The sequence below is a fragment of the Diceros bicornis genome, chromosome 40, assembly GCF_020826845.1.
Source record: "Diceros bicornis minor isolate mBicDic1 chromosome 40, mDicBic1.mat.cur, whole genome shotgun sequence".
NCBI classification, from domain to species: domain Eukaryota; kingdom Metazoa; phylum Chordata; class Mammalia; order Perissodactyla; family Rhinocerotidae; genus Diceros; species Diceros bicornis.
Window position 1 is genome coordinate 17,548,485 of NC_080779.1, and position 24,017 is coordinate 17,572,501.

A 24,017-nucleotide genomic window follows, 5' to 3' on the forward strand; every position below is an offset into this window, starting at 1 on the left:
GAACAGTCTCATGAAAATCTAGATTTCTGCTTTCTCTTCAAAATTCAGCAGTTCTGGCAACGCTGAGTTCCTGGCCAGGCTGGAACTCGGGGCGTCCCGGAGGAAGGGAAGAGGATTCCAGTCTCCCTCCCCAGAGGTATCCGCCCCAAGGGGTCCCACTCTGAGTCCACACCCAGTTCTCCCAGGACTTCCACCAGAACAGGGAAGGAACCAACGTTTACTGGGCACTCGCCAGTGGCAGCCACTGAATAGAACTCATTTAATTCTCAAAACCCTGGGAGGGAGGTCTTATTGCTGTTTTACTGATACAGCAAGCTAGGCACAGTCACAGAGCCAGGGCACACGGTTGGTGCCATTTGCCAGGGTGGCCTCTCACCCACGCCGCCGCCAGCCCGAGCTCTTGCCCCGCGGGGCCCCTCGCGCGGCCCGCTCCCGCCCCCGCCGATGTGCGTCCCCGCCCCTGGCTCCCGAGCGCGGCCAGGAGGCCGGCCCGGGAAGGGGCCGGAGCCGGGGAGCCCGCCGCGCCCGCCGCCAGCCCTCCGCCCCGGGGCCGCCGCTGGCCGTCCTCGCCGCGGTCACGTGAAGGGCCGAGCGGAGCGCGCCGAGCCCCGGCCTCCCGCCGGCCCGAGGGCAGAGTCCGCCGCCGCGGCCCCGACGCGCCCGCACCCCCGCCCGGCGCGCCGCCGCCGCGATGCCCGGGGCCCGCCGAGCCGCGGGGGTGCCCGGCCCGCGCCCGCAGCCCCCCGAGGAGCCGCCCGCCCGGGAGGTAAGGAGGCGACCGTCCGCCCGCCCGCAGGGAGCCCCGAGGGCTGGTAGCTGCGCGCCGACGGCAGCGTCTCCCCGGCCCGAGGTGTCCCTCCCGGCGCCGGCCGCCCTCGGGGCTCCTCGGTGGAAAGCGAACCCACGAGAAGCCAGCGCCCGCTGCGGGCAATGATGGCCCCGTGTGGGGAAGCGGGCGAGGAGTCCCTCCGCCCTGGCTTCTTGCGTCTTCTGGGTCCTCTGCGTGCGGGAAGCGCACAGCTGGCTGGAGCGCATCGGCTCCCCCGGCCGCACGCAGCCCCGCAAGTGGGAGTCGTAGGGGAGCTGTCAGGGGGCCCGAGCTGGGATCGGCGCCCGGGCTCGGTGTTGGGGGTCTAGCCCCAATGTGGCGCGCCCCCGTGCGCCCCCCGGTCCGGGTGGCCCGTGCACGCCGCACTGCGATCCATGGCGGCAGGAAAACAGCCGAGGGTCCCACTGCAGGGAAACGCCCGGGAAGGAGGATGCAGGATGTGGGTCCGGGAGTGCTGAGGCGGCGCTGGCTCTCCCGAGGCCCGCGGGACGAAGCAGATGCGCTGCACAGCCGTTCAGCTCTGTTTTCGCTCCGACAGCCTGAGCGTCTTTGCAAGAGTTGGAGCTTCCAAGCAGTCCCTCTTGGGCTGTTTCCTTTCGCTGGACAAGAACTCCGAGAGTGGAGAAGGAGACAGGGCTCCAGTAGTAGGAGCCCCGGCTCTGATTCAGGAACTCGTAGCCGGGATGCTGGGGCTCGTCACGTCGTCAAGCCTCTGGTTTCCCCCTCTAGAAGGGGGGGATGGTAAATCACACCCCCCTCGGAGGAGTCATGAAGAGCAAGTCGGTCAGGCCCAGAGCACAATGCCTGGCACAGGGTGTTGACAGCCGGGCTTCCAGCCTCTCCCAGTCCATTCATGTGTGCTCCGTGTCCTTTCAGTTGTGCAAGAGTGTGGGAGGTGAAAGGTGAGGTGGCCCCTTCAGCTCCCAGTGGCTGCTGAGTGGCCCCTGCCTCTTCTCAGTGCACTCCTGTAGCCTGCTTAAGAGGGTCCACAGGGCAGGTTTGTGTGTGAGGTTTAAAAGCCCTGGCTGGTGCATTGGCCCCCCTCTCTGGCCTGCCGGTCTCCCGAAGGCGTTTGGTCCCTTCCAACAGATGGATTCTACCTGTCCCTTAAGAGAAAGTCCCCTATCCCTTAAGGGAACAGGGAGAGGAGAGCAGGTCAAGGAGAAAGAGGCGGGGAAGGATTCTTGGTCCCCAGCTCTGACCCAAGCCGGGTCTTGTTCCCCTCAGTCTGCAAAGCGATGGGCCTGTGATTGCCGGAGTCTTCTGTGCAAAGAAAATCTTTTTATCTTGAGACTGTCGATGTCCTCCCTCTGTGTACTTAATGCTTCTTTGTCTAAATTAGAGAAGAATGTATAGAACTAATAATTTGAGACCTCAAGAAATGCAAGGGAGACTGAAAGCAGCTGGGAGTCCTGGCGGAGTCCTGTGTGAGTCTTTGGCTTAATGCCTGCCTGTAGGAGTCAGATATTTATTTATGTCTCTGCGCCTTCCAAAGACCTCCCCAGGGGAGCAGGCGTAAAAGGTGAGGAGCCCGGCACCAGCAGTCTGAGAAACAGTGGTGGCTGGGTCGTTAAACCAGAGCCACTCCTGGATCTCCTTCCCTCCCAGGCTCTGACCTCGGCCTCGTTGGCCACTATGAGCTGATTAACCTGTTTAAAAGTTAGTTTTGGCTCACTTAGCAAGAAACTGTCTAGTCACCTGAAATGTATTTCCACCCTCTCCTTTGAAGTAGTTTTCTAAAATCCTTTTCTGCCCGTAGTTTCTGCTGGCAGCTGCTAAGATGGCCATGCACTCCTCTGGTGTATTTACCAACACTTTCAGCTTTGAAATAGGAACAACCCAGTGCTAGAGATGCTCAACCTTACTGTTGGTTAGAATTAGCTGGAGAGCTTTAGAAATATGTCTGGGTTCAGGCCCTACTCCTGAGATTCTGACTTAATTGGTCTAGGTAACAGTGACTTTAAAGCTACGGAGTGATTGGAAAGTGCAGCCAGGGCTGAGAGCTTGTGTTCTATGCTGTTTCTTTGTGACTTTATGTGATCACCTCTTGATACTTTATGTGCTTCTTTTTGAATGTTTTTATTCTTAAACCTGTTCATCAGGTCTTGGATTACCCTGTCTTCAGGCTCTTACAGTGATTTGCAGAAAAGTTCTTTGCAGGAAGAAAATAACAGTGACCAGGAGGGCTTGGGAGAGTGTTAGTTAAATTAGGTGGTCACAAGCTGAAACGCCTAAAGGACCAGGGAGCAACATAAAACCAGTGAACTAGGGGCCCAGCCCGGTGGCACAAGCGGTTAAATGCTGCAGCGGCCTGGGGTTGGTCAGTTAGGATCCCGGGCGTGCACCGACGCACTGCTTGGCAAGCCATGCTGTGGCGGCGTCCCACATAAAGTGGAGGAAGATGGGCACGGATGTTAGCCCAGGGCCAGTCTTCCTCAGCAAAAAAAAAAAATAGGAGGATTGGCAGATGTTAGCACAGGGCTGATCTCCTCAAAAAAAAAAAGAAAACCAGTGAACTAGGTGGGAATGATTCAGTTAGGGAGGGGAGTGGGGTTTGTGGTGACCTGGAGGGCATGCCCCCTGTCCAAAGAAGACCACAGCTACCCACCTCCAGCTGGTTGTGGCCATGCAGGCTATCATAGATTGCAAAATGTCTACAAATTCTGCCATCCCTGGATACATTCTCCCTTTGCAATGTGTCTTTGCAACTCCTTACATCAGGAGGTAGAGCCAATTTCTCCAGCCCTTGAGACCATTGACCTTGAGACTTCCTTGGGCCAATGGGACATTAGCAGATGTGACACAAGCAGAGGTATGAAAAATACTTGAGCATCAGTGCTTGCTCTCCTGATGCTCTTGGAACCCTTTGACCACCACCATGTCAAAGACCCCTGGCTAGCCTGCTGCGTGACGCACGTGGCCAAGACATGTGAGTGTGGCTACTCTGGACCATCCAGCCCCACATGACCATAGAGATCAGCTCAGTTGGCCCAGACCAGAAGGACTGCCTGGCTGACCCACAGAATTTGGGAAAATAATAAGTATTTGTTCAGGTGACAGAGTATCGGGGTGGGCAGCAAAAGGTTACTGAAATACAGCCCAGCGTTGCCAGATGTTATGATCTCTTAAGGGGAAACTAGAAGTTCAAATTTTTGTGTAAGTTCCAGCTTTTAGAAAATTTGAATTAGTAGCCAGCATCCGTAAAGCACTCTCTGGGCCAAACAAAACACATCTGTAGGCTGCACTTGGCCTGTAGGTTGCTGGTCTTTCTGCACAGAGGGACATGGGTGTTTATACTGACACTGAATTGCCATCTAATCTCTCACCCTTCTTGCCCCAGCTGCTGTGTCCCACCTTACCCTTATCCGCTGTTCCTTTATACGGAATGCCCACAATATACTTCCCAGCCCCAACTTCTTGTGGCAGTCTTTCCATGTGGAAATGGAGGCTGTTGGTATTGCCGGTCTTCAAGGAGAAAGTGAAATTTGAGACGGGTCCCCAATGAAGGAGAGTGGAAAGGATACTCCTGGTTCTGGGTGAGCATGAGATCAGGCATGGAAGTGGGGCTGGGGGTGGGACAGTGGACAATGAGTCCACCAGTTTTGGCCAAAGAAGGAAGTTCCTGTAGGGCAAGTGAGGGAGACAAAGTTGGAGAGAGAGACGGGAGATTGTGGAGCCCCTAAATGCTAAGCCAGGGGCTGTACATTAGATTCTGTGGGCACTCAAAGAGAAGTCACTTGAAGCATTTGAATGGGGGTTGCATGGGAAAACAATGATCTACTCTATTCTGGGCATGAGTGTGCCCATAACCTATGGGAGGAAGGAAGGGAAGCAAAGAGAGACAGATAGAGGATATAGTGTTTGTAGTGACAGAGGGGAAAAACTGAAATGGGGAAGAATTTAACTTAAAATATATGGTAACTTCTCTTTACCTTAAGTTAGGGTTAGCTATGTTAATTTTCTTATATATCTAAACAAGACATAATGGCTTTTTTCAAAGTACTTCTATCAACAACTCTGTTTTGTCAAAGTCCCTGTTGACTGCCTCAGAAGTGTCTGGAGCTTACAGTTGTTTATTCCTGCACTGGGGGCTTAGGGAAGGAACTTCCTTGCTCTCCACTGAGAGCTTCTGGAATCAATCTTTCCCCCGCTCCTGCACCGGACCCTCCCTCTCTCCCTAAGGGATTCTAAGTTATTCACCTTCCTCGGAATGAAGTCTTGCAAAGTTGGGAGGACGGGAGGAGAAAAGACAAAAATCTTAAATACAATTTTAAATCTTGGGGAGAGGAAAGGAAATGTCACAGCTATGAAAAGAGGAGAAAAAGAAAATCAAGAGCAGTCGATTGTTGTCACAGTGAAAAAGCAAAACCTAACGAGAAGCAGAAGTGAAATGGCCATGTTTAGACCAGTATTTTTCAGTCTTGACTGCACGTTGGAATCACCTGGGAGCTTTGAAAATTCCCTCCGGGCTCCCACCTCCCAGCGATTCTGGTGCAGTTGGTCTGGGCAGAGGGATCTTTAAAAGCAGAAGCCTGAAGGTGATTGTAACGTGCGTGGGAGTTGAGCACTACTGCCCTGGCAGTCACCAGTGCCGCCCGCAGGCTGGGCTGCTGCTTTGAGGCAGGAAGCAACATAGAAGCTGCATCTGGGGGAACGTCTGCTATTTGGTCTTTGCCATTTTCGTGGTAGATATGGGCAGTGGTTCCCACGTACACTTGAAAAGTATGTGCAGTTTGGGAACAGCATGTCTAACATAAGCCACATTCTTGGGTTGGATGGAAACAGTTTGTTTTGTGGGAAGATACAAATGGCCTTAATACGAGTGAGAATGCTCGTGACAATAAGTCTGCCTGTTGAGAGTGCTTCCTCCCAAGCGGAAATGGGCAAAAGACTTAGTTGCACACAAATGGGATGGAGGGAGGGAAGAGAAGGAGGATGAGAAGACAGAGAGCTGATGAGACTTGAAAAGGAGAGAGATGTCAGAAATGTGATAGTTGTTCAGAATGGGAAAGCTTTGAAACATTAACGTAAAGGTAAACTGGCTATTATGAAAGTGTCGGCGTATTTAAACATACCAGACACGAGTTCGGCTGGCAAGGGGCGGGCGTGGGAGGGGTGCCGTGGTGCCTGTATCATTCGATGTTGGGAGTCTGGGTGATGACTGATGGAAGTAACCCCAAGGGCCTGGCTGCCTGAGGAATTGCTGCGGAACGTTTTTTTCCATTCTCCATCTAGAGGGTGTATGAATGACCTCAAGTCCATGCTTGTCAAACTGCTCATGTTTGTGGACAAACTGTTCTACTGGGACTGGAAGGATGTTAGTAGCATCGTCTTTTTAATTTGGGAATGGTAGTGACTTTAAGAGATTTTGTTTTAACTATATTTTTTAAAAGCCTTAATATCAGAATTCTTTGCTGTCCCAGTATGATCTTTTTGAGGCTTAATGGAACTTTCTTCAAATTAGTGTGTGTTCATTAAAAAAAATCAACCCTTGGGGCCGGCCCCGTGGCCTAGCAGTTAAATGCGCGCGCTCCGCTACTGGTAGCTGGGGTTCGGATCCCCGGGGCGCACCGACGCACCACTTCTCCGGCCATGCTGAGGCCGCGTCCCACATACAGCAACTAGAAGGATGTGCAACTAAGACATACAACTATCTACTGGGGCTTTGGGGGAAAAAAAGGAGGAGGATTGGCAATAGATGTTAGCTCAGAGCCGGTCTTCCTCAGCAAAAAAAATAGGAGGATTAGCATGGGTGTTAGCTCAGGGCTGATCTTCCTCACAACAACAACAACCAAAAAAAAGAATAGACAAGCAGACACTTAAAAAAAGAAAAAAATCAACTCTTGTTAATGCTAGGCATTTTCTACCTAAAACAGATTTCTAAGCATATCTTGGGGAACTCTAGTGTCCCTCAATGTTCCACATGTTCAATGGAAAAATATTCAGTAATAATAGATTGTCTACTAAAATAATTTTTAAATAAAAAAATGTGTGATAAGTGTTTAACACATTTATGTGGTGCTCCTTAGGTTTTATTAACCTGCCTTTAAGAACTGCCATACCAGCCCTGAGATTGCATGCAACTCAAAAGGTATTGGGTTCTTAGAGCAGTTAGTTCATCTGTGAGATTATTATTCTACATCGATTTTAAATCTAAACATTTTTATTTCTTTTTGGGCAATTTTTAGCAGCTTTATTGAGCTATAGTTGATATACACCAAACTATACTTATTTAAAGCGTACCATTTGATGAGTCTTGGTATATGAATACACTGTGATATTAACACCACATTCAAGGTAATGCACATGTCCATCATCACCCACAGTCTCCTCATGCCTGTTTGTAATCCATCCCTCTCTCCATCCCACCTTTCCCCTGTCCCCACAGGCAACTGGTCTGGTTTCTGTCACCATAAATTAGTTTGCATTTTCTAGAGCTTTATATAGATGGAATCATATAGTAGGTACTCTTCGTGGGGGGAAGGGTTGGCTTCTTTCACTCAGCACAATTATTTTGAGATTCATCCATTTTGTTATGTTTATCAGTCATTCATCCCTTTTTATTGCTGAGTAGTATTCCATGATTTAGATATATCACATTTTGTTTATCCAGTCACCTGCTTGTGGACATTTTGGTTGTTTCCAGTTTTTGGCTATTAAGCTGCTGTGAATATTTGTATACAAGGGCAATTTTGGAATGGCATGTCTAACGTAAGCCACATTCTTGGGTTGGTTGTACAAGTCTTTATGTAGACATACTCTTTCTTTCTCTTTGGTAAATACTTAGGAGTGGAATGGCCAAGAAATTACCAAACTGTTTTTCAAAGTAGGTGTACCATTTTCCATCCCTACCCACAATGTATGAGAATTCCAGTTGCTCCACATCCTTGTCAACACTTGGTATGGTCAGTCTCTAGTTTTAGCCATTATAGTAACTATGTAGTGGTATCTCATTGTGCTTTAAATTTGCATTTCCCCAGTGACTAACAATGTTGAGCGTCTTGTCATGTGCTTATTTGCCATCCATATATCTTCTTTGGTGAAATGTCCATAAAAGGACTTATCTTAATAACTAATGTTTGTGTTTAAGAGTGTTGCAATATGAAATAAATTTAGGAAACACAGTCCTACCATGTCTACAAATCTCTACTGTGGATGTTTGATGTGAAGATTAAATATAAAGTTCAGAATCTTTTTGACCTCTCTGAATACTTCGTGCATTTTCAAAATTCACTTGCTTGACCAGTAAGAGATTTCCATTCCAATCCAGGCAGGAAGATGTCCTCTGTTTTGAAGAGGTAACTCAGGTAATCAATTGAATAATCAGGTTATTTTTCTTTCTGAAGTACATAGAAAAGTATAAATAGCTGGTCTGTTTATATGTGTTCTTCATCTCATTTATACAGAATGAGAAGTGTGAGTCATCTCAAATGGGGACCAGCCATACTGGTCCTGGGGAAATGTCAACTAAAATCTCAAGATGCCCTTTTAGCTGATTGGATATTATCAACCTTTTTAAATCGTATTAATGTTGGTGAGAAGCAGGAAAACGTATGCTTCTGTGCTATTTTGAGGCATAACTTTTGGGGAGGCAGTTTGATAGTACCTATCAAAATAGGAAATGCACATACCTTTCTTCCAGAAGTTATGCTCCATCCTACAGAAACCCTCATACGACACCACGATGTGTGTGCATGTTGCGTATGTGTATAATATATAGTAAAAAAATACTCAATGTAATTGTATTCAAAAAAGGAAACTTCCTAAAGGAAGAGGCATTTGTAAAAAGAATGAGGTAGGTCTGTATATATCGTTATGAAAAAAAAAATGTCCAGAATATATTGAGTGAAAAAAGTAAGCTTTGTATCATATGAAAACAATTTTATTATTTTTAAATTATGTGTATGTATAGAGTGGGGTCATTTCTTGAAAAGGAGTTAGGTTCAAAAGTCATCAAGAAAGGAAATAATTTACTTGTCAAAATGACCCTTGAAAAACCCCCTAACCACCGATCAAGTAGCCTAAATATAATTTTGTGTTTATATATTTGTGTGTGTGTATATAAATACAAATATATATATTTGCTTATGTAACCCTATATATGTATGTATAAATATACCATTGACGTACATGTACATATACTATTCGATGCTTTTTTGTTTTCATTTCTTCCTCTGAGAGCCTATATTTGAATTCAAGAAAGTTCAGTGTGCCTGTGTCTCGGCCCCTCTATAGGGTTCTCAGTGCCCAGGAAAACATCTGGAGGTGTACAGACAGTACTGTTAATGTTGGTTGCTTCTGGGGAGAGTGGGGTTGGGGGGAGAGGTGAAGGGAGTTTCCTTTTATACTTAATAGATAGTTATAAACGAAAAAGAAAAGTGTCCTTTCCTGCTCTGATTATTGTGCTCCATTACTTTCTCCCGTGGAGGAACAGGACCTTCTCCTGGCGGCTGCCTATGTTTCTGATGCCCAGTACAACAGGAATGTTCCATTTGAGACATCCCCTCAGGCCATCAGGTAATGGAAGTGTTAAACTGTCACGTATAAAACCACCTGTCCTTTAGCACTTAATACTCTTGAAGTTGAACCCACACTGAAGACACTGTTTCCACAAATATGTTGAGAAGTATAGAGGGTACGGCACATAGATTTGGAGAAAATCCAATGCTTTTTTTTTTTTTTTAAGTTGTAAGAGCTTGGTGCCTCACAGATGGGGAAGCATTCAATACTTGTGTTAAGGACAGATACATGAGTAAATGGATAACACCCGGACAGGAGAGACAGCATCCAAGCCAAAAACGTGTCATCATCTTTTCCTCCTCTAGTTGTCCTCTTAGAGCTGCCTAAGTGAAAAGACTTTTTCTTTTTCCTTTCTGTTGCCTTTGGATGCAATCTGTACGTTAGTTCTTTTCATGAGAATTGAGCTTTTTCTCTCTCACTCCCTAAGAGTTGAACTAAGACCAAGGATTTGGCTCAGAATAAGGGAAAAACATTTTTTATTATCAGGGCTGAGTATCAGTGCCTCCAAAAGCAGTGAATGCTTCGTCCCTGGATGCTGTTGAGCAGGTTGGGACACTGTCCCCCCAACAGGAAGAGAACCACGTGACGGCGAGATCTCCTGCGTCCACCATGTCAAGATGGGGTGGTGCACATTATAAGTCAGTCAGACTACCATACCACATAATAATAGGTCACTTTAACTGAGGGTTTCCTCGGCATCAGTCACTGTTCAAAATCCTTTAAAAGCACTCTCTTATTACCATCACAACCACCCCACGAGGAGGGAACTAATCCTAGCTTGAAACTATTAAGAGAATGCGCTTTGAGATATGATAATATTCTTGATTTTTTTCTGTTAGCATTTTGTAGCATGTGCCCAATTAAATGCTGACCCTTGCTCCCTAGAATTTAAGGGAAGTGTGGCCAGAGCCATCACTTGGTATTTTCCCTACCATCAGTCTTGTAATGGGAAGTTTGAGTGCTGTTTACCTCCTGCTCCTTGTGTATAACCGCCTTTATTTTTTCCTCTTCAGATTTTACTATTTTTATAACCACTGGACCATGCAAGTAGCCACCTACTTCTTCATTTGTGTAGATCTTTCTCTCGCCCTGTTCGAGGAACCCGCATTGTTTCCACTGCCTTTCTTGGTGAGCCTTCAAAACAAAATGGCCAACTGACTCTGTCATAGATGGGTTGGGGCCCATGCCTCTTCTTTTTTTTTCTTATCTCAAATTTCAATTAATTTGAATTTGGTTTTATTTTTATTGCTGGGAATTGGCAGAATTCTGCCTATGTCCTGAGCTGATACTTTAATCATAAGGCATTTTAAATGGAGTGGAAGTTTTTGGTCTTCTGTGCATACGAGGATAAGTCGGATAGAAAAACGATGTTTTAAAAGCATATTTATTTAGTGCCAAGTAGACAGTGTCATAGTGTAATATATGACTTGTACTTGCCACATTTCCAGCTTTTTTCGTAGTCATCAATCTGAGTATTTATTTATTTATGAGTATCTGTTGGTGCCTAGTAGCTGCCATCCCTAACCTCTCCTTTTCTGGGGACATGCCCTCTGGGTCCTCTGTCTGCTGATGCAGCCCCTCCCAGGAAGCCCTGCCAGCTGGCTCATGGAATTCATGGCTCAAGGGCAGGTTTCCTTTTAAGACGAAGAAACCATTCCAACCAGCAAAGAATTTTACTGCCACTTTCAGTAAAATTAAGGGACGTTGCTGATTCTCAGAGGGTGGCATCAAGGTGGCATCGGAGGGGTACCAGAGAACTAAAGCTGAGCCTCCACATGGCCGGGCGCTGTGCTCGGTCTCTGTTTTCTGTGTGCAGGCTACCTCGATAGCAGAAGTACTCTGCCTGACCGCATTCTTTGGGAGACTTGTACATTTTGCGAAAGTCACTCCTCAAGTGGTTTTCTGGAAGGATACAAAAAACATCTGCATCGTGGTAACGATAGTGGTGAGTGCTCATTACAGTGCCTTTAAGAGTTTGTGGTCAAAGGCAGAAACTATGAAGAGAAAGGACTTGATAGATTTGACTTTGTTAAAACAACAGTGGCAGACTTTGGCACAGAAAACACCATTAGTGCAGGCAAACCACAACTGAAGATCCAAAAGGGCAAAATATGACAGTGGGAATATTCCAACCTATCAAGAGCACTTTCAAAGTAAAGAAAAAAAAAGACAGAAACTCCAAGAGTGCTGAAAATAGGTGATGGCATCTCATAAGAGAAGAAATAAATAATGGCAGATAGGAAAAAATGTTTAACTTCACTAATTAAGGATATATATTAAAACAACAATAAAATACCATGTGTGCCTATAAAACAATGTTGGCAAGATTGAGAGAAAACAGAACCCCCTATACCCTGCTGGAGGGACGAATAAGCTCTCTTTCTGGAAGGCTGTTTGGCGATTCCTTTCAAAAGTCTTAAATGTGCATATGCTTGCACATTTCCATTCCTGGGAAGTGATCTTTAGGAAAGAAGGGCCTGTTCAAAGATTTAGCCACAAGATTGGTCATGGCTGAGCTGTTCATAATATTGAAAAATTGGAAACAACTGGATTTCCTGAGAGTAGACGTGTGTTAAATAAAATGTGGCACATCCACACAGCCCCTTAAAATAGTGTTAGAGGAACATATGTGTCTTTTAAAGAATGTTATACATTTATAAAAAAATCTGGAAGGATATATGCTAAGCAGTTATGAAAGTGATGCAGGGTAATGCATTCTGAAAGGCTGCTGTAATGAGCAGAGAGGCCACGTCCGTGATTAGATAAGGGTACTTTATAATCAGCCTATCAGCACAGCAGCCAACATGCCTAAACCGTGGTTCTTTCCAATTAACCGTAGGCTCAGTCTCCTCACCTCTGAGCCATCCATTCTCAGAGCTTCCATGAACACTTGGTGGGAGGCGTCCCCATGCCGTAGCTGATACTGGTTTCCGCTCTCAGTTTCTTTCTTCTGGGGCCAACTGTTTGCTAGTGGTTTCCACATCAGTGTTTCACCTCAAACACAGTAGGACCAAACCCATCCTCTTCTTCCCCTCGTCTCCCCTAGCTGTTCTCCCTCCCATTGTCTATGATTCTTTATTTCCTATCATCCAGGTCCAAGTCCTCGTAGTCAAGATGCCCTCTCTTCTGTCTCACACCCGGCCTCCCTGAGCCCCCCTCAGGATGCCTCGTGCACTGTTTCCCATTCTCCCTACTTGGACCGTTGCAGAGGTCTCTGATGTGGCTGCACATCGTCCCTCTGCTGCACGCCATCCTTTCTCACGACGTAGTCCAGGCCTCTGTCACCCCTCTCGGGAACTGCCATGGTCACCTTAACCTCAGATCCCTGGTACATGCATGTTAGATGCCGCTGCTGGATTAATTCTCCGGAAGCACACCTCAGGTCTCTTCCTTCCCTTGCGCAAATATGTGTATAAGCTCTGCAGACTTGAGCACTCTGCACCACCAGTCCTGCAAACGTCTTTCACACGGCCCCCTGCACTCCAGCCGGCCAAGCTGCCTGCTGTCCCACACGCACCACTCGCTCTTTCTCCCCTTGCTCTATTGCTCTTGCCTAGAATGCCCGCTGTCTTTTCTTGCCCTTTCTCTAAAGGTCTGTTTTGCCTTCCCTTCACACATCTGCTGAACCCTCAGAATATGCAGACCAACTATCTATACTTTTCTTAGTTTTAGGAATATCTTCACTTTCTGTTATTAAAAATGTAATACGAGCACACTCCATCTGGGATGGTACCTGTGACCCCAAGTTGGGTTCAGTCCATAACACGATGCTGCCTGAGATGTTGCCTGACACGGGAAGGTGGAGGATGAGTCGGTGGGAAAACTGTAAAAAAGAAAAGAGGAGGGAGGTTATTTTTGGAAGAAAGAGAAATCCAAACAATATAGAGCAGATAAAATGGAAAAGGCACCCCTGCTCTTCTCCACCCAGAGGTGTGGCCTTCCTTCATGACCCTTTCTGCCGCATGGCCCCCACTACGCCAGGGTCCGTGTACCTCTTTGTCTCCTAAAACTCCCAGCATGGCGCCTAGAATACATAGGCATGCAGGCGCTTTTAAAAGTCAGGTCGCTGTGCTCCCTTGCTTCACATCACCCTACGGCTTTCCATCTCATGGCAGAGAAAAGTCAAAGTCCTTGTCGTGGCCAAGGCTCTCTGTCTCTCCAGTTACTGCCCACTCTCACCTCTTCCCACCCTCCCTCTCTCCTGCCCTCTCCACGGAGGGGCTGCTTCAGCCTTTGTACCCTCCCCTCCCACTTCTGCATGGCCTCCCCTCCCTGGGCCACCTCCTCAGAGCACCCTCCCCTTCTCCCTGCGCCCTCAGCCCTTTGCCTCGCCTGGGTTTTCTCGCAGCACGTCCCGCCACCTGCTGCAGAGTGTGTTTATCAACGGCACTGCTCTTTCCTGCTGGAACACGCGCTCCGTGAGGGCACTCTCCGTCTAGCCCTTTGCTCTCTCCAGAGCTAGAACATCACCCTGCACACGAGAGGCACTCTGAAAACGCATACAGAGTGAGGTGAATGAGGACACGCTTTTGCCCCATTCAAGTCTGTCCAGCATCTATTACCTGGGGGTCTCACTCCTTTTCTCCCATCACCCTTGTTTGAAAGACTTCCCGGGTTCCCAGACCCTGGGAATAAGACTTACCTTTTTAGCCTGGCCCTCAAAGCCACCTGCCATCAGTCTTTGTCACTTCCTGCCCCCCCTGCCCACACCCCCAGGACCCTCTGCTTCCCAGACGTGCCCGACAGTTCCTCCCCTAGGCTCCCTCTACTCCGCCTTCCTGCCTGGGCTCTTGACCTTACTGGGTTTTATCCTTTCAAAGCTCTGTCTTTGCTTTAAGATTACATCACGGAGCGCCTCCTCCATGAAGCCTCCTCAAACATCCTAACCTTGGTGATCTGCCCGTCCCTGCTCCCCTGGGACGGCCATGCTGGTTCCCTCCAGGGGGCACCCAGCACAGCAGCCAGCACCAGCCTCCTTCTCTGTCTGTGTCCCATCTCTCCTCTTGTGTTGGATCTCACTGGATCCTCTGCACCTTGCCACCAAAGGGACCAAATTCACATTTCTGATGAAGGTAGACTATTCTTTTTTACTTAGATTTTTCTAGAATACACTGGGTTCTTCTTTTGCACTGTCCTCAGATGATCACAAACCTGACATTAATAAGGATCAATAAGAATTTTCTATATTCCTGATATTCTTCCCTCTGTTACTAGGCTAGACAACCTCTCTTTTATATGTCAAATTAAAGAAAAGTTAAAGTTAAGTAGGATGTAGCGTGGGAGCATGTAGCCATGTGGCTAAACTGCAAGGCTGTGACATCAGACTGCCTGGGTTCCAGTCTCAGTTCTGCTCCTTATTAGCTGTGTGATGGGGCCACATGCTCACCCTCTCTGTGCTTCAAGCGTCTCCATCCAGCAATAGTGCCCACCTTAGGAATGCGGTGAGGATAACATAGAATAATTATGGAAGGTGCTTTTTATGCTCCATGGCACATAGTAAACACACAAATGACAGCTGCTATTAATGTCATATTACAAAACTGGAATTATGCTGTTTATGAAACTTGCTTTTGTACACAACATATTGTGACACCCCCTCCCGGGTCAGTGAACAGGCATCCACGCCATGACTTCCTCTGTCCTCCAGCAGCATGGTCCTGACATCTCTGTCCCGTGTCTCTCACAGCTGACCTTGATTGACCTGATTATCTATGGGTCCCTGGAAGCTGTTAACATCCACAGCGTCCGATGGTCAAGGGTCTTAAGGCCAGTCTTCCTAATTAACTTTCCCGAAAGTCGTCAGGTAAGGATATACTTTAGGATACACAAGGGCTTGATTTCTATTTTTGCAGAAAATTAGCTGATTTCTTGTTAATGAAATTAAATTTTGTCTTCACAGATCCGCAGGGCTTTCCGAAGCATCCGGAACACTCTGCCTGATATCCTCTACGTGTTTCTCTTGTTTATGTTCAGTGTGCTCATGTTCTCCCTCATGGCCTTGAAGCTTTTTGGGGATAGGTGAGCACGCTGCTCTGGAAGTTTCTGCCTGTGAATTCTCCCGAGTTTGGGTTCAGCCTGTTGGTGGCAGAATCTGTCACCAGATGCCATAGTCCTCGTTCAAACTCTGGGAGTGCTCTTGGAAGGGAAAAGTGTATCAGAACCCACAACTCCATTTATGTGTGTGGGTTTTTCACTTTGTGTTTTGGTTCCTCTTCAGGGGTCTTAAAACAGTGGAAGGATCGCCGTACTTCACGAACATCCTGGAGATAGCGTTTGAGCTCTACGTGCTGGTCACGACCGCTAACAGCCCCGATGTCATGTACGTGCATCCTCAATTCAGGTTCACGGACAGCTGTTCCCATAACAGAATTCACTTTGTTAAAAGCAGCTGTCTCCTGACGCTAACAGGGCTGAGACAGAAAGAAAGAGATTTTCTGTTTATTCATCTTCAGTGTAAAAATTTTGAAGAATACCATATTTTGAATAATAACAAAAATTTTACACTGATGATAGCCTACCTTCTCTATTTAAAACTAAATTTAGATGAATTTTTTAAAACCGAAAGCCACAGGAGACATCGCTTGGGATACAGCTCTTAAGTATTTGAGCCCACTTTCTATTCCAGGATTTTCTTTGAGTCTTGAACTTAAACACGTGAGCCATCTTTGTAAAGGAATCGTGACTTGTTCTCCTAACCTTGATGTGGTTTTCTGGCTAAACGAAACAGGAACGGAATGTAAAGATTCGTAGTTGTCACCTTCCCCTCAAAATGCCAGTTGTCCACACATTTGGAGATTACTGAGAAGGTCTTTTTTCTAACATCCTTTGTATTTTTACCTTGTTCATGGAGGTAAGATTATTAAACAGTGCTATACTGTGTAGATAGCTCCTGGAGTCTGGAGTGTGGACAGAGCTCTAACTGCAAGTGTTGACCCACATCTCATCCCATACTGCTCTTCGGGGGAGAGGCAGGTTTTCTGTCATCTAGTTCTGTATAGGACCATCACATCAACTTGTTCTGGGTTGTTGTTCACTCTTGTTGCCCAGTTCTGGCAAAATGTAAACAAAGTAAAGTTCCTAGCCCTCCTTGTGTTCTCTTGGGTCTCTCCTTTAGACTCTGGGCTACCGGCCATGCCAGCAACCCAAGCATCCCCAACACCCCTTCCTGTACGAAATCCAGTTTCTGTTATAGGTGCAGTGAGCACACATTCTGATTTAGGCCTCCCGTCCTGGTGCAATTATTAATGGTGCCCCTTCCGTTCTCATTGTCCCAATGTGGATAGAAAATTATCTGGCCCCCAGCAAGGAAGTTGGTGTCCCTGCAGACCTGCAGAGTCTTGAGTGTAAACCTAAGCCATGCTTCAGACTCCCTCTGTAATTCTGGGCAAGTCGCTCTCCTTTCTTGGCCTCAATTTTCTCATCGTGAAGGGAAGGAATGGGATTGGGAAATCTCCAAGGTCCTGCCTGCTTTGAAAGTGGGTACCTCTATAAGGCACTAAGAATTTCAGAAGGCAGGTTTGGAGTGAGCTGTTGAGCATTAGGGATGGTGGTGGCTTTGAGGCCCCATCACACCGAATAGGGTAGATTTAGAGGGAGAGAAAGTTTCCATAGGAAAACCATGAAAGATAACTATTTCCTTCTAGGATGCCTGCCTATGACTTCAATTGGTGGTATTCTCTGTACTTTATAACCTACGTCATCATCAACACCTACATCTTCATGTCCGTCTTTCTGGCCGTGGTCTACAACAATTACAGGAAGCACCTAAAGGTAACACTCGTGAGCAGGGGGTCTGGGGTGAGGGACGGGCTCCTGGGCTGGGTGCAGCGGCAGGGAGGCTGGCAAATGCACGTGCTAAATATTTGAAAGTGTCCTTTTTCTTTTTACTTTGGAAACTCTGAAGACTTATCTAGCATCTTGCTGTCTTTTGCTAAGCGGGGTGGTTCTTTAGCAGTCTTTGCGGTGGTCTGACGGTGCGTCTGAACGTCGCGTGCAATGGCAGGTCCTCGCTTTGCTGCTTGCTCTTAACGTGTCAGATTGCTCATGGCTCCTTGAAATGTTTAGTGTGTGATTGGGAGTTGGGGACATTCTCCAAGCTCCTACCTCCCCTTCCCCCTCCAACAGAAGCAGAAACTTCTTAAAGCCAACAGTTTCTGCCCTCGTTCCTGCCTGTTTGATTTACGTCTGAGAATTCCTGGAGGTGTTAGGTGGGTGGAGGCTTCTGAGCACTTCGTGTGGAGCCCGGCATCCAGCCGGATACCTCAGCCCCCTCACCTGCCTGCCCTCCACTGCCACCCACCGCACACATCTCTGGTTGGCTCTTTTCTCATATTGTAAAACCGGTTGCACAGGGAAGCCTTTCATCAAAGAATGATTTTCCTTAAGGGAAGACGTGGCCTTTTGATTTTTGATCCTTTTGGTTCTGATTTGAATTTTTCATTGCCCACCAGGGGGAAAGTAGAAAGTAGAGGGGAACTTAAATGTTTGCAGCTGAGAAGAAGCAGCAGGTGGGCTGAGTCTGAGATTTGGCCAAACTGGCCTTTGAAGGTGTCTGGCCTGTCCAAGTCCTCAGGAGTCTATGCACTGTGGGCACCTCAGCTGTGCCCCAAGGCCAGGTCTCCCAGAGACCCTCCTACTTCTGCCCTCCTGCCTCTGGGCGGAAAGAGGCTGTCTCAGAGAGACTGGTGTGCCTCCCTTCTCTTTGACTGCGGGATGGAAGCGTTGCTATGCCTCCCCCTCCCCCAAGGAAGTGTTTCTTTTGGTAAAGCTCCACAGAGATTAATTTTCTGCAACATGGATCAGTCAGCAAACATATCTTACACATGCCTTGTGTGCCCAGCACCGTACAAAGTTCTGAGGAGTCAAAGATGATTAAGATACAGCCCCCGCCCTTTGAGAATTTACAGTCTAGCCATGTAATCAATTAAGTGGTGACAATATTGGGTGACAGACTTATAGGGAGCCGTAGAGGTGGGTACTGGGTGGCAGATTGTAACCCCCCTTCTGGAAGATTCCCTGTGGTCAGGCCAGATGGCAGCTCCTGGCAGGCCCCAGCTGTCCTTCCTGCCCTAGACCTCTCCTTTCCGGACCACTTGTAGCCGAGTTTCACTTCCTCGACATTCCTCCTCTTCCTCTTCTCTTTCTTGGTTGACTTAATGGTAGATCTCTCCCTGTCTCTCCTGATTCTCCCTTTCTCTCAGCAGCTCACCTGATTTCCTTCCTTTCTGGAATCTCCCCTCCTCCTGGGCAGAGTGGAGTTGGGTCCTGTCTGCCTCCTGCTGCTCTGTTTCTGACCACACAGGTTGTCCCTCACGGGCTCTTGGTAAGATGAGTTCCGTCTACGCAGACAGGGGTTAGCTACGTGTACCTGGAGCCGGGGAGGGATTATATACCTTGCTTATTAGCAGACCCGTCAGTGCCTTCTCTTTGGCTCTTTGATTACCTTGAAACGTTTAGGGTAAAGAAACGAGGCTTTCTTGAATCTTTCTCTTAAAAAACACAATTCTGTTTTTTAAAGAATGAGATTCGCAAACTGGTGTACCTGAAACGTCACAAAATGATAGAGGCTTTCAACATTCTGAAAGTCAAGGTGGGCACAGAGTTTGTGGTTGAGGAGGCCCAGTGGAAGCGGCTGGCCAAGGTCGTGGCGCCAGACATCAGCAGCTCCCACCTGGAGCTCCTTTTGAGGATCTCCGACGAGGGACAGAAGGGGCACGTGGGTAAGAAGCCTTGGCCTCGAATGTTCCTCTTCCCTGCGTGTCCGAAAGCGGGGAGCTTCTAAAAGGGTTGGGTGAAACAGCAGTACTGTTTTTTATTTTTTTCTTTGCAAATAAAAATGCAACAATACAGTGGAATTAGGGTCCTCACGCTGTGTTCTGACAGGGCTGTCCTGCTACGTGTTGTCAACGTGTAATGAGCCATCCAAAAGCCCTTACCTTGGAACACGGTCATTCCCTCTGGGATTCTGTTTTACGGAGGTCATCTAAAATATGGAAAAGAGCTGTATAAATAAACGTCTAAATCGCATTCCGTATTTGAAAGTAAAACGTTGAAAGTGACTTAGAATGTATGTTAGTGGTTGACAGTTATTATTAATAATGATTAATTTTTGTGGCAGGCTCATCATGTGTCAGGCCTTGCTGTGATTGTTTTCCATGCATTGTGTGCGTGTGATCTTCCCCCGGGCTCACTGACGTGGTGGTGGGTGGGGGGAGTTCTGTTAGCCTCATTCGTCAGTATGGAAACTGAGACTCAGAGAGGTTGAATAGTTTGTGAAGGCCGCTCAGCTAGAAAGTGGTGGTGCAGGCCATCTGACTCCAGGGCCCGTGCATTTTATCATTGTGTTAAACTGCCCCGAATTCTGATAGTCACTTAATGGGAAATTTTCATGACATTAAAAATGACCGTGAAGACGAAGTAGCAATTTGGAAAGATGTGAGGTGACTAAAATACGCCCCAAACCATAGAACACCCTCATTTCACCAGTTTCAAGAAAAGTCTGGATGGAGACAGGCCAAAGTGGAATGGTAGGTTTGATAGGATGTAAATTTATGTGAGGCAAGGACTCTTAACTCGTCCAGCAGAGCCGTAGGTTTAGAAAGGACTCCATGCATGTGTGAGAAGAAGGAAACAACAATGATTCATTCTCTGGAACTTACGTGAGAAGTCAATCCAGTGTCCAGGGGAAAAAGAGAAATGTATAGCAAGACTTTGTTAAGTGGGTGGTGCCAACATCTTCCAATGAGAGTTTTGGATCCATGATGGAAGGAGGCCTTTGCCTGCCTGAGTCAGCAGGATTTGACAGGAGCCCTCCAGGGAGCCCTGAGCACAGCTCTTCAGCCACCCAGCTCAGTGGCATGGCTCTGAGTGTCTGGTCAGGAGCCAGGTTTCTCAGACCCTGAACAGATTGCTTTGGTGCCCCCATAGGGATGGGCAGTGATTTGCTGTGCCAGCCAGCATGTCGGGGGTAGGGTTCTGCTGATGGTGGGGGACGGGAGACTGGAGCCTCATGGGGGACCCTTGAGCACAGTGCTTCTCAAGCTGTGCCAGTGAAGCTTTTTAATTTCCACCCTGTCGTGGACTGATACTTCAGTAAAATACAACAAAAATGAATAACCAAAAAAATGAAATAAAAATAACACATAAAATCCAAGTCCCAATTTTTTTTTTCTTTTTTTCTGTGAGGAAGATCAGCCCTGAGCTAACATCTGCCAATCCTCCTCTTTTTGCTGAGGAAGACTGGCCCTGGGCTAACATCCATGCCCATCTTCCTCCACTTTATATGGGACGCCGCCACAGCATGGCTTGACAAGCGGTGCGTCAGTGCACGCTCAGGATCCGAACCAGCGAACTCCGGGCCGCCGCAGCGGAGCGCGCACTTAACCGCTTGCGCCACCGGGCCGGCCCCCAATTTTTCATTATTAGAGTCAACGGACATGAAATGATCCTGTCAATTATTCTGCAAGTTTCTAAATTTTCAGAACTTATCTCATGGAGGGTGGGGAACACGAGGACAGGCCAGCAGTGGCCCAGTGACCCTTTGTGGAGCACTACGCCAGTACTTAAAAGAGATGGTGGGGACTTGGGCCCCCTGGATCTCCCACTCCAAGAACTGGGGTGGTGTGGTGGGCCACGTCAGGCCAGGTGTTCCCAAAATTTGGCCCTGCTGTTTTTGAGAATTCTCCTTTGATGAGTTAGTACCTCTGCTGCTGCTAGATGTTTGGGACTCTGAAGACACTGATGAATCTTTAGGGTTTTACAAACTTTCTTTGAGATTCCTTCTGTAAAGTGAATTCCTGGATTGCTATTAAAAAGTGAGATGTTCCGAACCAAGGATGGGGGCTTTTAGGAGTCCTTGCCTGTCAGACATGTTGAGTGAGGCCTTTACACGTGGGTTATCTCCTGCTCATCCAGAACAGATACACATGGTCACCAGGACATACTTGTACGAACAATGTTTGCTTGTTTATAAGGTCAGTCTGACTGTTGACAGTTGTTTCCCAAGTGGGAGGACGAACTGCTTTCTTTGACTTGACAGCTTCTCCCATGTTCTAAGCTGGCAAATAGGGCGGCTCTTACAATACTGTTCAGTTGTATAGGATAAAAACTCTAGTTTTTAACAAAATAAATTTTATAGCATGATGTAAGACAATTGTTATATAATATTTTAATTTGAGTATCGTGAAGGACAAATATATTTATACACAGAGACATAGCATTTTAATTTCTTGGGAAGTCTTTAGGTAAATGCAGGTTATTGGCTATTTATCTCAGTGTTCATTAGTGCAATGCCCCAATCTCAATTAGTAACTTCAGAAAATACATTTGAGAAACCATAGGTAGTTGACTCACTGTTGACACTAAGGATTTGTGAGAGAAGTATAAAACTCTAAATGCTGTATGTACTATGTAGTTTAACTGGGTAAGTCTGTAGGGGCTTTGATTTACAATATCGTGTGGGATTTACACAAGCCATTGATAAAGATCCGAGTTTTTAAATCACAACACAATTTAAATCATGCTGCATGCTTCTAGCCCATGTTTAGGTTGTGGGCACCTAAATGTTCGCTGAGATCATGATACCAAATGACCCATCAGATAAGGGGGAGGAATGTGAGAAGTTCCTGCCGTGTTAGTCTCTTCAGAGAAAAAAAAAATTTGCGTGCACTAACAAGTCATATTTGCAGTTTGTATTTATATTAGATAAAGTCGGGAAAAAGACACAAAGATACATTTTAAACCTTAAGTCACAAAACAACTTAATTTATTAGTTTTCCTTTATTGGGAGCATTAAATAAATTTAGATTAAAATTTTAAATTATTTTAATTTGATTTATGAAGTAATTTTATTACGTTTTAAATTTTAGTCAAAAGTCTTTATATTTTAAATTTGTAACCAGATCTTTAAAATGTATCTATTTACTGGAAAAAAATGAAGGCTTGTTTTTTTTTCCCTAATGGCCTTTTTGCAACTACTAATTGCTGGCCAATTGTTAATTTGAATATCTTTTCTTTATTTTTTAATCTAGATAGAGACACTAAGAACATTAAACAAAGTAGATTTCCCTGGTTTCCATTTGATTTCCTTAAGAAATTAAAGTACAGAAATACTATTTAAATTAATATTTCATTGTTTTACATATTTTATACTTGTAGGGGGCCAGGCTTTATTTTTTATTTTTTATTTTTTTAAATTGATAAAATTTTATTTTATTTATTTATTTATTTTAATTTTATTTATTTATTTATTTTTTAATTTTTTGTTTATTGCAGTAACATTGGTTTATAACATTGTAAAAATTTCAGGTGTACATCATTATACTTCTATTTCTGCATAGATTACATCATGTTCACCACCCAAATACTAATTACAACCCATCACCAGACACATGTGCTGAATTATCCCTTTCACCCTCCTCCCTCCCCTCTTCCCCTCTGGTAACCACCAATCCAATCTCTGTCTCTATGTGTTTGTTTATTGTTGTTATTATCTACTACTTAATGAAGGAAATCATACGGTATTTGACCTTCTCCCTCTGACTTATTTCACTTTGCATAATACCCTCAGTGTCCATCCATGTTGTCACAAATGGCTGGATTTCATCATTTCTTATGGCTGAGTAGTATTCCATTGTGTATATATACCACATCTTCTTCATCCATTCGTCCCTTGATGGGCACTTAGGTTGCTTCCAAGTCTTGGCTATTGTGAATAACGCTGCAGTGAACACAGGGGTGCATGTACCTTTACAAATTGGTGTTTTCAAGTTCTTTGGGTAAATACCCAACAGTGGAATAGCTGGATCATATGGTAGTTCTATTCTTAATTTTTTGAGGACTCTCCGTACTGTTTTCCACAGTGGCTGCACAAGTTTGCACTCCCACCAGCAGTGTATGAGAGTTCCCTTCTCTCCACATCCTCTCCAACACATGCTGTTTCCTGTCTTGTTAATTATAGCCATTCCGACGGGCGTGAGGTGATATCTCATTGTAGTTTTGATTTGCATTTCCCTGATAGTTAATGATTTTGAACATCTTTTCATGTGTCTGTTGGCCATCTGTATATCTTCTTTGGAGAAATGTCTGTTCAGGTCTTTTGCCCATTTTTTAATTGGGTTGGTAGTTTTTTTGTTGTTGAGATGCATGAGTTCTTTATATATTTTGGAGATTAACCCCTTATCAGATGTATGGTTTGCAAATATCTTCTCCCAATTGTTAGGTTGTCTTTTCGTTTTGTTGATGGTTTCCTTTGCTGTGCAGAAGCTTTTTAGTTTGGTGTAGTCCCATTTGTTTATTTTTTCTACTGTTTCTCTTGCCCGGTCAGACGTGGTGTTTGAGAAGATGTTGCTAAGACTGATGTCGAAGAACGTACTGCCTATGTTTTCTTCTAGAAGTTTCACAGTTTCAGGTCTTACATTCAAGTCGTTAATCCATTTGGAGTTAATTTTTGTGTATGGTGTAAAGTAAGGGTCTACTTTCATTTTTTTCCATGTGGCTATCCAGTTTTCCCAAGACCATTTGTTGAAGAGACTTTCTTTTCCCCATTGTATGTTCTTGGCTCCTTTGTCAAATATTAGCTGTCCATAGATGTGTGGGCTTATTTCTGGGCTTTCGATTCTATTCCATTGATCTGTGTGTCTGTTTTTGTGCCAGTACAACGCTGTTTTGG

General features: G+C 46.0%; 1 protein-coding gene across 1 annotated transcript in view; it reads left to right on the forward strand.

The window, feature by feature from the left end:
* The first annotated feature begins 1,301 nt into the window (after window positions 1-1,301).
* The window catches only part of LOC131399938 (two pore channel protein 2-like), a 43,804-nt gene continuing 21,088 nt past the window's right edge, over window positions 1,302-24,017 (forward strand). Inside the window, exons 1-9 of the mRNA XM_058534584.1 lie at window positions 1,302-1,473; window positions 9,258-9,346; window positions 10,363-10,477; window positions 11,166-11,294; window positions 15,036-15,152; window positions 15,249-15,367; window positions 15,567-15,668; window positions 16,993-17,119; window positions 18,867-19,068. Coding sequence (XP_058390567.1) covers window positions 1,327-1,473; window positions 9,258-9,346; window positions 10,363-10,477; window positions 11,166-11,294; window positions 15,036-15,152; window positions 15,249-15,367; window positions 15,567-15,668; window positions 16,993-17,119; window positions 18,867-19,068 — 1,147 coding nt within the window. The 5' untranslated portion in view covers window positions 1,302-1,326. The remainder of the gene's footprint in view (window positions 1,474-9,257; window positions 9,347-10,362; window positions 10,478-11,165; window positions 11,295-15,035; window positions 15,153-15,248; window positions 15,368-15,566; window positions 15,669-16,992; window positions 17,120-18,866; window positions 19,069-24,017) is intronic.